The 13,393-nt window shown below is 38.0% G+C and overlaps 2 gene segments (V, D, J or C); both read left to right on the top strand.

Annotated features, from left to right (window-relative positions):
* The first annotated feature begins 3,745 nt into the window (after positions 1-3,745).
* LOC125257873 lies at positions 3,746-4,344 on the top strand. The segment is given in 2 exon segments: positions 3,746-3,794; positions 3,884-4,344. Coding segments are annotated over 2 exon segments (387 nt in total).
* Positions 4,345-6,018: 1,674 nt separating this feature from the next.
* Positions 6,019-6,670, top strand: LOC125257843. The segment is given in 2 exon segments: positions 6,019-6,171; positions 6,280-6,670. Coding segments are annotated over 2 exon segments (414 nt in total).
* Positions 6,671-13,393: the final 6,723 nt, after the last annotated feature.

Below are 13,393 nucleotides of genomic sequence, written 5' to 3'. Positions count from 1 at the left end.
ACTTTACGGGGTGAGCGTCCGCTCGTAGCTGTTTGCTTAATTCTTCACAGACAAATGTGCTGTCACTCTGTGTGTCTAGTAGTGCATAAACTAATTGCTCTTTGGACGGGCTCTGAACCGTAGACACCCACACAGGAACAATCATGGATGTGCTACTTGACTGACCCACCTTAGATATGTTGAGAGCTGTGACTGCTGCAGTTTCATTTGGAGTGCTTGGAGTGGTGTTTCCATAGCTTTGAGACCTTTCATATGCCTTGTAATTGTCATTGTGCAAACAAGTGGGATGCCTTCCTTTGCAAATGTCACAAGTGTGACGATGGCGACAATCTTTGACGTTATGGCCCACCTTTAAGCATCCATAGCACAGTTTATTGTCCTTAACATATGTGCGTTTCTCTTCTAAGGGCTGATCTGAAAAGTTAGAGCACTTTGACAATTGATGGGTTTCATCTTTGCAAAACATGCAGGGTACCTTTACGTTTGTGTAACTTGTCCTTGCCTTGTTGTTTTGTGGCGTTGCTTGCGTTGTGAAGACTTGTGTGGATCTGTTTGGTTTAAAGTCTTTTGTGGACCTTTTCTCGTGAGATGTGTTGCATGAGTGAAGAGCATACGAAGAAGTGATCGGGTTGCATGCGATCTCCGCTTCGACTGCCACAAATTGTGCAAAGTCTTTAAAAGAGGGAAAATCCTTGCCGTCCATAAGTGTAACTGTGACATGTCGATTCCAACGGGCTGCCAGCCAGTCAGGAACTTTCTGTAGTAACTTTTGATTTTCCTCACAGTCACTTAGTATTTCTAGGCCTTTTACGTATGGTGTGGCTTGGAGACATGCATTTAAAAAGTCTGAAAATGTTCTTAATCCTTCAGCGTCTTTTGAGCTTATTTTAGGCCATTTTGACAGTTTGTCTCTAAAAGCTCTCTGGACGATAAAGGGCGGTCCATAACGTAGGTCAAGTTTTTGCCATGCGTCCTTGTATGCCTCTACATCGCTGCGAAAGAATGTGCCCTCAAGACAATTTTTAGCTGGACCCGTGACATACCTTTTGAGCAAGTGCAGCTTATCAGCAGGTGAGATGTCTTTGCAGTCTACAAGTGAAGAGAATGAAGCCTTCCATTCAATGTAGTTAATTGGATCTCCGCTGAACACTGTGAGCACTGGCGCTGGGATTCTGTTTACAGCTATACTGTTTTGAATTGCTTGGGCCAACTGGGAAATGTCTGTGAGAGGCGTTTGAGTTACAATTTGGGGGTTTGGGTTGTTCACCGTGTGACTTGACATATGAATAGACACATTGTTTTGTGGCATTAATGGAGGTAAGCCACTAGAGGGAGCTGGCGCTTCATGAACAGACTGGTGATCAACAGAGAAAGGAATATTGTTTGGTTGTATTTGCTGACTGTCCACATCCATGTTCATTTCTCTGTCGTAGATCTCAAGTTTTGCGCGAGCAGCTTGCATTTCCTTTTCTGCCTTTAAACGCTCAAGTTCGGATTCTATATCTTTCATTTTTTCCCTTTGTTTAATTTCCTCCTGCACAATTTTATATTCTGCTTCCTTTACAGCTAACTCCGCCGCTGCATCAATCCTTTTGACTGCGATGCTTGAAGTGTCGGACTGCTTACTGACGCTAGACTGAGAAGCGGTGCCGTAGATGGAGTGGGCATACTGATGTGACAGTAGCTGATGAAGGCGCTGCCTTTCTCTACTTGCATCAAAATCACCATCTATTGCTGTTATACGTTCATTAAGTATTTTCATAATGTCCTTAGTTACTGCTTCACAAGAGTCCATTTTGCATCTTGTTTCAGAGGATGGCATAGTACGCTCCCTTATTTCACTGTACACCTTCATCATGTCGTTCAAACCCTTTTCAATATCATCGGCCATTACACATAACTCGTGCTCTGATAAGTCAGTTTTTAAGCTTTCTCTGGATGTTCTGATTAGCCCTTTCCATTGTTCATAGAGACTCATCAGTTTTCTGTCCTTTTTCATCATTTCGTCTTTTTGGTAGGCTAGCATTTTCTCCGTTAGCACAATAGGCCGCTCTGAACGCCTGGGTAACGATAACTCGGTCACAGCCTCCATTTTATGAAGTTCGGCTAATTGTTTTTCTTTGCGTTCAATATCTTCCTTTAACTCCTGTCTTGACATGCTCTCTGCAATCTCCTTGATGTAATAAAGCTCTCCTTTCATTGATTTCAGTTTGTAGCTTACGTGTTTGCTCTTCGATACCGTCCATTTTCCGTGTCGTTGTAGCTCGCTGAGGAGAAGCTCTTACTGTAGCAGGCCCCCCGTACAAGGATGAGACTTTTACTGATGGTTTTATGATGTTTAATCCTTCCTTTTTTAAATCTTAAACCTATACACCATATCACCAACGTAAGAGCTGAAATGCATACAAAACATGTGACCGATTAGCTAACATTGTTCACATACTGCTGTCTTACATTGATGCAAAAAAAACAAAAACAAAAAAAAAACGAACACACCATTAAACAAAATGATCATATCTCAACCTATTTAAAATACCTTTTGCCTCTTTGGAGGGGCTGCAAATATGAATTCACCGTTTTTTTTTGTTTTTTTTTCACCTGCTCCGTGCCGAAGCCACTGCCGCATCTGGGCTAACAAGCTGTACACTACCAAACTGAGCCAGCCAGGGCGTGCGCGCCTCCAAAGGAAGCGGAAATGCGCGCAACCCAAAACCAGAAGTCAAACATTTCACCATACAAATTTCAAAATAAAAGACATCTATAATAAAATATACTAGTGGTTATTTACAATATATGCTTTCACTCATGCTGATTGGGTAGATATGTTGATTACTGTTTGCTGACAGTTGGACGAAATGACGTAATGATTAGTCAGATTATTTGAATGTTGCTCCTCCCGAATTTTGTTAACAAACATCATGTGGTATTGCTTCGGCTCCTGCAATTTTTCCCAATGTTCATTGCTATCTAAACGATATATTAGTGACTGGATCAAATGACGAGCAACATCTCAAGAATGTAGATGCAGTCCTCAGTCATCTGGATGAGTTTGGGCTGTGTGTCCAACACGAGAAATGTGAATTCTTTAAAGATTTGCTGCAGTATTTGGGGCACATCATTCATGCTCAGGGTCTTCATAAGACACCAGAAAAGGTCAGGACGATCGTGGATGCGTCTGCACCGAATAACGTCAGTCAACTTTGTTCATTTCTTGGACTATTACAGTCGATTTATCACTAACCTTGCATCAGTGTAAGCAAGAAATAACACCAGAAAGTACTGAATTTCTACCAATATCTGTACGGGTGAAAGTTTACAACGCTTACAGACCACCGTCTGCTGACAACAATCTTCAGTCCAACAAAAGCCGTTCCATCCATGGCTGCGGCTCGGATGCAGAGAAAGACAAATACATAATTCACCTGTTAAAGTCACCATGAAATCAAAATGGACAATTCTTGTTTTGTTTTTTTATGGAATGTTGCAGTATTTATTATAAAAGGCTTATCAATGCACATCATTATTTTTTAATATTCAGCTAAGTTTTTAAAATTCACACTTATATTTGATGTTGTGATTGACAGGATGAGATGAACGAGCTCCTCCTGAACCTTCATTTAGAGCCTCATTTAAATACAGAATGAGTTCATTTGCATATTGATCAGATGCTTCAGTGCTCTGAGAGTGTTTATAGTGCTGTGAGTTTAACACTTCATCACTGACACACACAACAATCTTCATCAACATGACCTTCATCATCATCTTCATCTGGACTCTCACAGCATTTGCTCAAGGTTTGTGGAGCACAAGTTTGATATCGATTCATTTCTTCAAGTATATTGTCAAAGTTTTGAGTTGATTTTCTTCTTGTTGTGTGTTTCAGAGTGTAGAGGACAGATCACCGTCACTCAGAGTCCCTCAATGACAGCAGCTCAACCAGGACAAACTGTGAACATCAACTGTAAAACCAGCACAGATGTGTATTATCATAGTTCTTATGAACATTTTTTAGCCTGGTACTTACAGAAACCTGGAGAAGCTCCTAAACTCCTGATTTATTTAGCAAGCACCCTCCAGTCAGGAACTCCATCTAGATTCAGTGGCAGTGGATCTAACAGTGATTTCACTCTGACCATCAGTGGAGTCCAGACTGAAGATGCTGGACATTATTACTGTCAGAGTTGGCACATCATCAACAGTAAAGATGTGTTCACACAGTGATAAAGAGTCGTACAAAAACCTCCGTCAGTCAGAGTCACAGTGACTGAACTGATACTGCAGCTGCACTGTTAAAAAAATAAACGTTAAAAAACAGTTAAATGCAGGGCAGCACAGGGCGCCAAATGTTTACACTAATAACGGTCAATGACTGGCAAAAGTGTCTGCCAAACAAAAACATCCTAATTCATATCCTAATTTTCTTTGAAGCTTTTACAAAAATAGTTACTTTACAGGTTTTTCTAGAATTAATTTTGTGAAAACATTCTCTGTAAAAAGTACATCTCTTGCAGTTAACCATTAGCCAACAACAGCACACACATGAGCTGATATAACTATCACTGCATCAACAACTATACAGCTACTGCTTTTAAATAAGACAAAACAACATCCCTAACTTTCATTCCTTTGCTGGACTGAAGCACAGGCTCTACTCTTCTGCACAATGGTGACCTCAAAAAACTCAGACATCAGAACATTAAACACTAAGGCTGAAAAGATAACACTGAATCAGTGTTGAAGTTAATTAAGTGATTAATTAAGTAATGATTGAGCATTAGTGATGAACACCTGCTGTAAACAAGCAGAATCACTGAAGGAAAAAGAAACACAAGAACTATAACTGATTTCAGTCAGATGAAATCAACTGAAGATAAAAGACATTAAATCTCTCAAGATCTGATTAAACAACTCCACAAACAGCATTACCAGCTTCACTTATTACTAACCAGACTGACTTTATTTCTGTCAGATGTCTACAGCAGTTCTTATTGAGAATTAACAGAGGTTTAGATGTTGATGTCTCATTGAAAATAAGTTCTGGTTGAGGTCACCATTATGGTTGTTAGTGCTTGCTTTAGTTAAGCAGTTTGACTCTTGACTTTTTAATGTTACTTTTTCTTTGGCTGTTTTAACTGTGTTTGTTATGGCAAGAACAGCAAAAGAAAATGTGATCTGATGATGTTGGCTTGATGATAAGAATGTAATCAACATGTAATCCTCTCATTTACTGATCTCATTCAGAGTCTAGTTTCTGATTATATAGGTTATGTTTTAAAAACTGCACATCATTGATAACAGTATTGTGACTGCATCTCTTGATACTCATCCCTGGTGATCATAACTTGAAAAATATGAATAATTGTTCACATATATTTTTTTTAAAACAGACACTCTGAATACACACAGATATCAGAATATCAGATATCAAGAATCAGCATATGAATCTCAACAATGATAACATGTTTCATGCCTAAAACATATGGCTCCAGTGATACATAAAGCTTGAGTTGAGTTTCGTGACAGAAACAGATCCTCCATCATCACAGGACAGATGTGTTTACCTGCAGCATTAGTGCTGGTGATTTTATAGTGATTCACCAGTAGATGGAGACAAGAGACTGACTTCATGAGTGAGTCAATTAATCATTATTATATTATATCATTAATCAAACAGGAATTATTGTGTTTCTCAGAGTCGCTGCAGTTTGTTCTTCTGCGGCTTAGTTTGGAAATATTTCAATTAGCCGAACAAAACTGGCAATATAAATTACTAAAATGTAAAATTCTCAATAATAGATTCCTGTTCATTAAACTGTTGTATAAAAGCAATATCACACTTGTAATCATGATGTTGGTCTGATATTGGGATTAAACAGCGCTCCTGTTCATCTGATGTTGCTTTATCAATAAATGATTATATTAACATGTGAAATGTTTTGTGAAATCTCAGTGAAACCACATTAAACCATCTTAAACCTGTCACTCCTGAAGCATTTGCATAGAGAGAGTGTTTTACATGAGCGACACACGCTTCAGTGCTCTGCATGTGTTTATAACTCTGTCAAACATCAAACATGATCAACAACTGTTTTTCACTAGAACTGAACCTACAACCAACAAAAATGACTTTCAGCACCATATTGATCTGGACGCTGGCAGTATTATGTCGAGGTTTGTGTCAGTAAAGATTACAGACATTATTTACTTGTTATTTTTATGTGTTGTGAAGATATATGGTTGTAAAAGTGTTTGTGATTTCTAATCTTTCTCTCTTGTCAGAATCTGTTGGTCAGGTGACAGTGACTCAAACTCCCTCAGAGCTGCTCTCTCAAACTGGACAATCAGTCACTGTGACCTGTAAATTCAACAGTGATCCAGCCGCTCTTAGCTGGTACTTACAGAAACCTGGAGAAGCTCCTAAACTCCTGATTTATTATGTAAGCACCCTCCAGTCAGGAACTCCATCTAGATTCAGTGGCAGTGGATCTAACAGTGATTTCACTCTGACCATCAGTGGAGTCCAGACTGAAGATGCTGGACATTATTACTGTATGAGTTACCATGAAATCAACAGTAAAGCAGTGTTCACACAGTGATAAAGAGTCGTACAAAAACCTCCGTCAGTCAGAGTCACAGTGACTGAACTGATACTGCAGCTGCTCACACACTTTCACACACTTTCACACACACTCAACAGCAGAAACACAAATATGATCTTAATATCAGCTTTGTTGAGCTTCATCAGTATTGTTTAAGCTAATTATAAATTCTTTTGAATTTTATCATAATTTTTAGATCATTTATGGTTTATTTATCCTCATTTCCACTCACTCAATATTTTAAAGTCATTGATATTTTTGATCATGTTCTTTTATTATTTTTTCTTCCTAATCTTAGTTATACAGTAAAGATCTGAGGAACTGAAGCTGTCGATCACACGGCGAGAGTTTATCTGGACACTTCCCAAAACTCCTGTTATAATCAGTGACGCTCTTACACTACACAATCAATCTCTGACTGGATTTACATCGTGTTTGCATTGTTAGTTATGGTGAAAGCATTTCTGGAGTGCAGAAATTTAGTTGTAATGACGAGATCACTGCATTCACACCATCAACAGACTGTCTGTCATCTGCTCAGTTTCTCATCACTGCAACCTTCCCTGTGATGAACAGATCTAAATATAAGGCAATAATCAACACTTTTCACCATTCGTTCATTTAGACAGCTGTAATAGTAAAAATGTAGTGATAGTATTCGAGAAGGTTTCACATGTAAACTATCAGAGCGCTAAAATCAGAGTGGAAATAACCATTTATTTCTAAATTATGACAATTATTTGATGTAAAAATCATATTAACATTATAAGTGCACCTCAGGAAACATTATAAATAATAATAAATCAGTTGGTGAAGCGACTCAGACGCCTGCAGTGAAATCTGTTCATCTAGGAAACACATTCACCATGTCCTGTAAAAGCAGTCCTGACGTCTATCAGAGTTGGGATCATCAACCTCTATCCTGGTTCAGTGATAAAGAGTCAAAAACCTCCGTCAGTCAGAGTCACAGTGATTTGTGCTAGAAACACTGAATAAGTTCATTCACAAATATGAGGGCTGCAGCAGATGAGAAGATTTGAAGTCAATAACATCATTTTAGAGCTTCAGACGACTGAGAATATCGAGCACAGGTGAGATTATCAGAGATCCAAACACTGAAGGGTTCATCCTAGACCATTTGTCTATTTAACCCCAAATTTATCTGTATCATCTAGATACCTTGAAGACATCAAAGAAGTGATCAACAGAATTTGGATTCATCAGATTGTTGAGAAGATATAGTTTCATAAGTGTATTGAGCCATGGCTAAATGAACTATCTTCTAAACGCTTTGACTAATTAAAATCCTTTTGATACTTTTGTCATTAGTGTCTATAGATGACATGCAAAATTTCGTGTGAATCGGTCAAGTGGTTTAGGAGATGGAAAAAAAAGTTTTTAGCAACTCAAAATGGCTGACGGACTACAACATGTTGTACTAATGTTGTCCACTAGAGGGAACCACAGGATAAGAAATTTATTTTTCTATCAGTTTCCATCAGTTTGAATGTTTGAATCCAAAATTCACAGAACTTCATACACATGGACAACAAGACTTTCTGAGTAAACATGCCGAGTTTCAGAAACTTTTTTCAAATCAGTCATTTATATGAATGGGATTCAGAGACGAAGATCATAATACTAATGCTGTCCACCAGAGGGAGCCACAGGACAACAAATCCTTTCAGATCTCTTTATGAAAGTCTGTAAATGGTTCTTGACTTGTAGTATAAAAAATGCATATAGGCCTAAATTCATTATAGTTTCATAAAGTTTAATAAAGCCCAATATAATTAATTATTTCCAAAATACTTACAGATCATTCATTTTTATATTAATATTCATTTTGTACTATACTATTGAAAACATATTTGTCAAGTTGCACTATATTAGGCAGCCTGTATGTATCCTTTGGCTCAACCAATGACTTTAGGCCAGGACTACAGTACCTGTTTGTCACTTTGGGTGGCGCAATTGTATATAGTGCTATAATATATATAAGTCATCGAATAAATTTCCTGTTCATCAGTGTGTCTGTCTGTTCACACCGCCCTCTAGTGGCACAGTGATGTAGTGCAAGATAACATGAATAAAACTGTTGAAGGATTTCTGTCATCAGTTCAGCTGTGATCACCTGCGGTCTCGTACCTGCAGCCGAATTACAGTCGAGCTGATGATCACTAAAGCACTTTTGCTCATGTGATTTTGATTAGATTATGATAAGTTTCATCTACATTTCATTTTCTCACAGTGTTTTTTAACATGGGGTTTGAATTATTCTAAATTTTATGCTACATTTTTAAAGTTCACAGTATATTGATGATTACATGATTCATATTTGATGTTGTGATTGACAGGATGAGATGAACAAGCTCCTCCTGAACCTTCATTTAGAGCCTCATTTAAATACAGAATGAGTTCATTTGCATATTGATCAGATGCTTCAGTGCTCTGAGAGTGTTTATAGTGCTGTGAGTTTAACACTTCATCACTGACACACACAACAATCTTCATCAACATGACCTTCATCATCATCTTCATCTGGACTCTCACAGCGTTTGCTCAAGGTTTGTGGAGCACAAGTTTGATATCAATTCATTTCTTCAAGTATATTGTCAAAGTTTTGAGTTGATTTTCTTCTTGTTGTGTGTTTCAGAGTGTAGAGGACAGATCACCGTCACTCAGAGTCCCTCAATGACAGCAGCTCAACCAGGACAAACTGTGAACATCAACTGTAAAACCAGCAGTAATGTGTTTTATTATAGTTCTGATGGACATTATTTAGCCTGGTACTTACAGAAACCTGGAGAAGCTCCTAAACTCCTGATTTATTATACAAACCGCCTCCAGTCAGGAACTCCATCTAGATTCAGTGGCAGTGGATCTAACAGTGATTTCACTCTGACCATCAGTGGAGTCCAGACTGAAGATGCTGGACATTATTACTGTCTGGGTGTACACTGTCCTAGTGGCTGTGTGTTCACACAGTGATAAAGAGTCGTACAAAAACCTCCGTCAGTCAGAGTCACAGTGACTGAACTGATACTGCAGCTGCTCACACACTTTCACACACTTTCACACACACTCAACCAGTGGTGTCAAAAGTATTCACATTCAATACTCAAGTAGAAGTATAGATACTAGGGTTTAAAAATACTTCTGTAGAAGTTGAAGTATCAACTCAAGCTTTTTACTCAAGTAAAAGTGTAAAAGTACTGGTTCAAAAACTACTTAAAGTATAAAAGTAAAAGTAATGTAAGGAAAAAAATGCCATTAAGGACAAAAGCTTAGGCCGCGCCACAGGGGTCTATTGTGCACTCCACCTCCTCAAAATGTCATCAATAACCTTTATTGGAATGTAAATGTACAGTACAGTCCAAAAGTTTGGAACCACTAAGATTTTTAATGTTTTTAAAAGAAGTTTCGTCTGCTCACCAAGGCTACATTTATTTAATTAAAAATACAGTAAAAAACAGTAATATTGTGAAATATTATTACAATTTAAAATAACTGTTTTCTATTTGAATATATTTCACAAAGTAATTTATTCCTGTGATGCAAAGCTGAATTTTCAGCATCATTACTCCAGTCTTCAGTGTCACATGATCCTTCAGAAATCATTCTAATATGATGATTTGCTGCTCAAGAAACATTTAATGTGTACAATTGTACAAAATATTTGTGTACAATATTTTTTTTCAGGATTATTTGATGAATAGAAAGTTCAAAAGAACACTGTTTATCTGAAATCTAATCTTTTGTAACATTATAAATGTCTTTACTGCCACTTTTGTTTTTTACTGTATTTTTAATTAAATAAATGTAGCCTTGGTGAGCAGATGAAACTTCTTTTAAAAACATTAAAAATCTTAGTGGTTCCAAACTTTTGGACTGTACTGTACATCCAAACTTAACTGCAGGAATCTGTGAGGGCAGCGGACAAGAAAAATGTGGGTAGTTTTGGTGTACCCAGGGCAGGCTTAGTAACAATCAGGGCTTGACATTAACACCCGCCAACCTGCCAAATGCGGGTAGTTTTCAGCTGTTTCAGTTCACACCGCACTCGTCTGTTGGAGTTTGTTGGATAGGTGTGATAACCCTGTTGGCATTGGTCGGAGTCTATTTTTACCAGACTGAACATGTTTAATCGGCGTTTGTTTGGTCGTCTGAGCATCCAACAAACGGCAACAAACTCTCGGTGCATTCCAAACGGCATATATCGCCCTCTGAAGAGCACTTCGGAGTGAAAAACAATCATGGCCGCCAATATTGAAGGGTTGTTCCAAACCGAAGTGCTCAAAAACTGGCCACTTTAAAGGGCCCTTCGGAATGAAGGATTTCGAAGGATACAACTGATGGACACTTTGGGCCCCCATGATCCTTTGCACAGGGAAGTTGTTTGACGTCACAGAATGGGTACAGGAGGCTCGGAGTTCGATTTTATCTATAAATGTATGTATAGTATTTTTCTATACTACTGTAATATTTATACGAGTTAGATTTAGTACATTATTATGGTCAAAACGACATTGTGCTTCAACAAAAATACTTTACAGCTCCCTTTATCAGTCCATTCAAATGTTTCAAATACATAGACACAATATACATTATGGTGCGATAAACCAAAAATAAATAAATAAACTAACGTTAAATAAAGGGCGCAGCTTGCGCAATCTATCCTCCTTGATTGCCTTGTTAAGATGACGCAGAAGTGCGTTCCAAAAAAGGAGTAATTTGACCCCTACACCCTTCATCCCTTCGAAGCTCTCACTCCGGAGGGTAAACACTTTTATAGGTATTAGGCTATAGGGCATAGGGATGAGCCCTTCCGAATGGAACGCAGGGCCTGACGTAATCTGACCTGGCCACGAACCGTTGCCATGACGATGAGGCAAAGACAGCTGTTTGATCGCGCCCGCGCCTCACGCACACACAACAAAGCACTGGAAACGTGACATCGCAGCTTGTTCGTTATAAAAAATAAAATAAATAAATAAATATATATATATATATATATAAAAGGTATAATAGTCCGTAGTGCAATCCGTGCCATTCAGCAAGAGCACTGCTCCACTTCACCGAAAGAGAGAGGTATAACACCATGAGAGCAACGCAGGCTTACCTTCAGTTTCATTTTAAATAAACTCGTTTTGGCTTGTTTAGCTACATGGTTGTATGTGACTATGGGTCACATAAATAAAAAGGTCGCGCTAAAAAAATAAATAAAACCGGTTTAGGCTATACGCTAATTTATTCAAACGTCTCCCTACCGAACTACCTAGCTTAATTTGCAGAGGAGAAGAGAAAGCACCCGTTTGATAGCCTAAATGAGCCAGTAGTGGATAAATAATAACTTTTAAGAAATAATCTTTTTTGAGTAACGACTCCCAACACTGTCCACCTTGCTGGAGTGTGACGTGATCTGTGACATGTGCAGGTGTGATGGATCGCGTACAAACCAATAGGGTGTCAGAATGGTAAATGTTTATACTTCTCATCCAACCACAATCAAATTCACTCTATCCGGATGGCGCGATTTATCTTTTTTTTTTCAAGCCGGAATGAAAACAAGCCGAAATGAAATAGGAGTAACGAGGCTATTTTTAAAATGTAAGGAGTAGAAAGTACAGATAATTGAGTAAAAATGTAAGGAGTAGAAGTAAAAAGTCGTCTGAAAAATAATTACTCCAGTAAAGTATAGATACCCGAAATTTCTACTTAAGTAAGGTAACGAAGTATTTGTACTTCGTTACTTGACACCTCTGCACTCAACAGCAGAAGGTTTTCAAACACACAGATCTAAAATCTTCTACAAATGTTTCTGTCTCATAAACTTTCATCAAGTCAAGTCAGCAGACCAAACACATCTGAAACCAGACAAAATGGACCTGATGGACTCATAGATTAGTTTCTGGTTTATACTTCATAGTATTCAGTAGGTTCTCCTCATATTTTGATCAATGAATTTCCATGACTTTTCCGGTCATCTGTCATCATAAAAATCATATTTTCACTCATTCATTCACATAAAGCAAATTCTAACCAATAAATATTTAGTGCTGGCTAACATGGGCTTTGTTTTACATTTACAAACTTCTATCTTCTGTTCCTGATGGATGGTTTTTGCTGCCCCCTGTTGGTCATTGGTCTCATGTGCACCACATATTCACAACACACATGCTCAAACAAAAATGAAGACATTTTTTCAAAATGATGCAGTAGAAATGAAAATCATACAGGTTTTAAACATGCATATGAGGGAGAATAACATATTTTTAGGTTAAAGTCCGTAACTTTTTTGGTTAAAATGATCCAAAATCAATTTATTAGCAAGTACATAACCGGCCAGTGTTCAAAACTATCTCATTATCTTAGCTCGATTCACAGCGGTAAGCTTGTAATAATGTTTTATAATAAGAGTGACCTGGTTGTCTGGCTGTCACCAGATCAAGCTCAATTTAAAATTGAATATTGGTCTGGGGAGTTTGCTATGTATTTCCTACTGCACAAGAGGCGTGATCAACGAGCATTAGTCACGCAATTGGATAGTCCTTCAACCAATCAGATCAACGATCCGGGTGACGTACTTTTGCAGAGCGATGCGAAAACTCCAGACAGGTTTAGTTTGTATTGGTTTGTAGCATTGATCAGCGGTTTGCAGAAGCAGCAATGGCATTGAGCGACTTTTGCAGGTTATGCAAAAAAAACATGAAAGTGAGTGCTATTTACACCCAGTCGAGTGATTTGTTTGCTAAACTAAAGAAGTCATTTAGCATCGTTGAGAGGTTAAAAGG

This window comes from Megalobrama amblycephala, linkage group LG22 (assembly GCF_018812025.1).
Source record: "Megalobrama amblycephala isolate DHTTF-2021 linkage group LG22, ASM1881202v1, whole genome shotgun sequence".
Classification (NCBI taxonomy): Eukaryota; Metazoa; Chordata; class Actinopteri; order Cypriniformes; family Xenocyprididae; genus Megalobrama; species Megalobrama amblycephala.
This window is presented reverse-complemented; position numbering and strand designations above follow the sequence as displayed.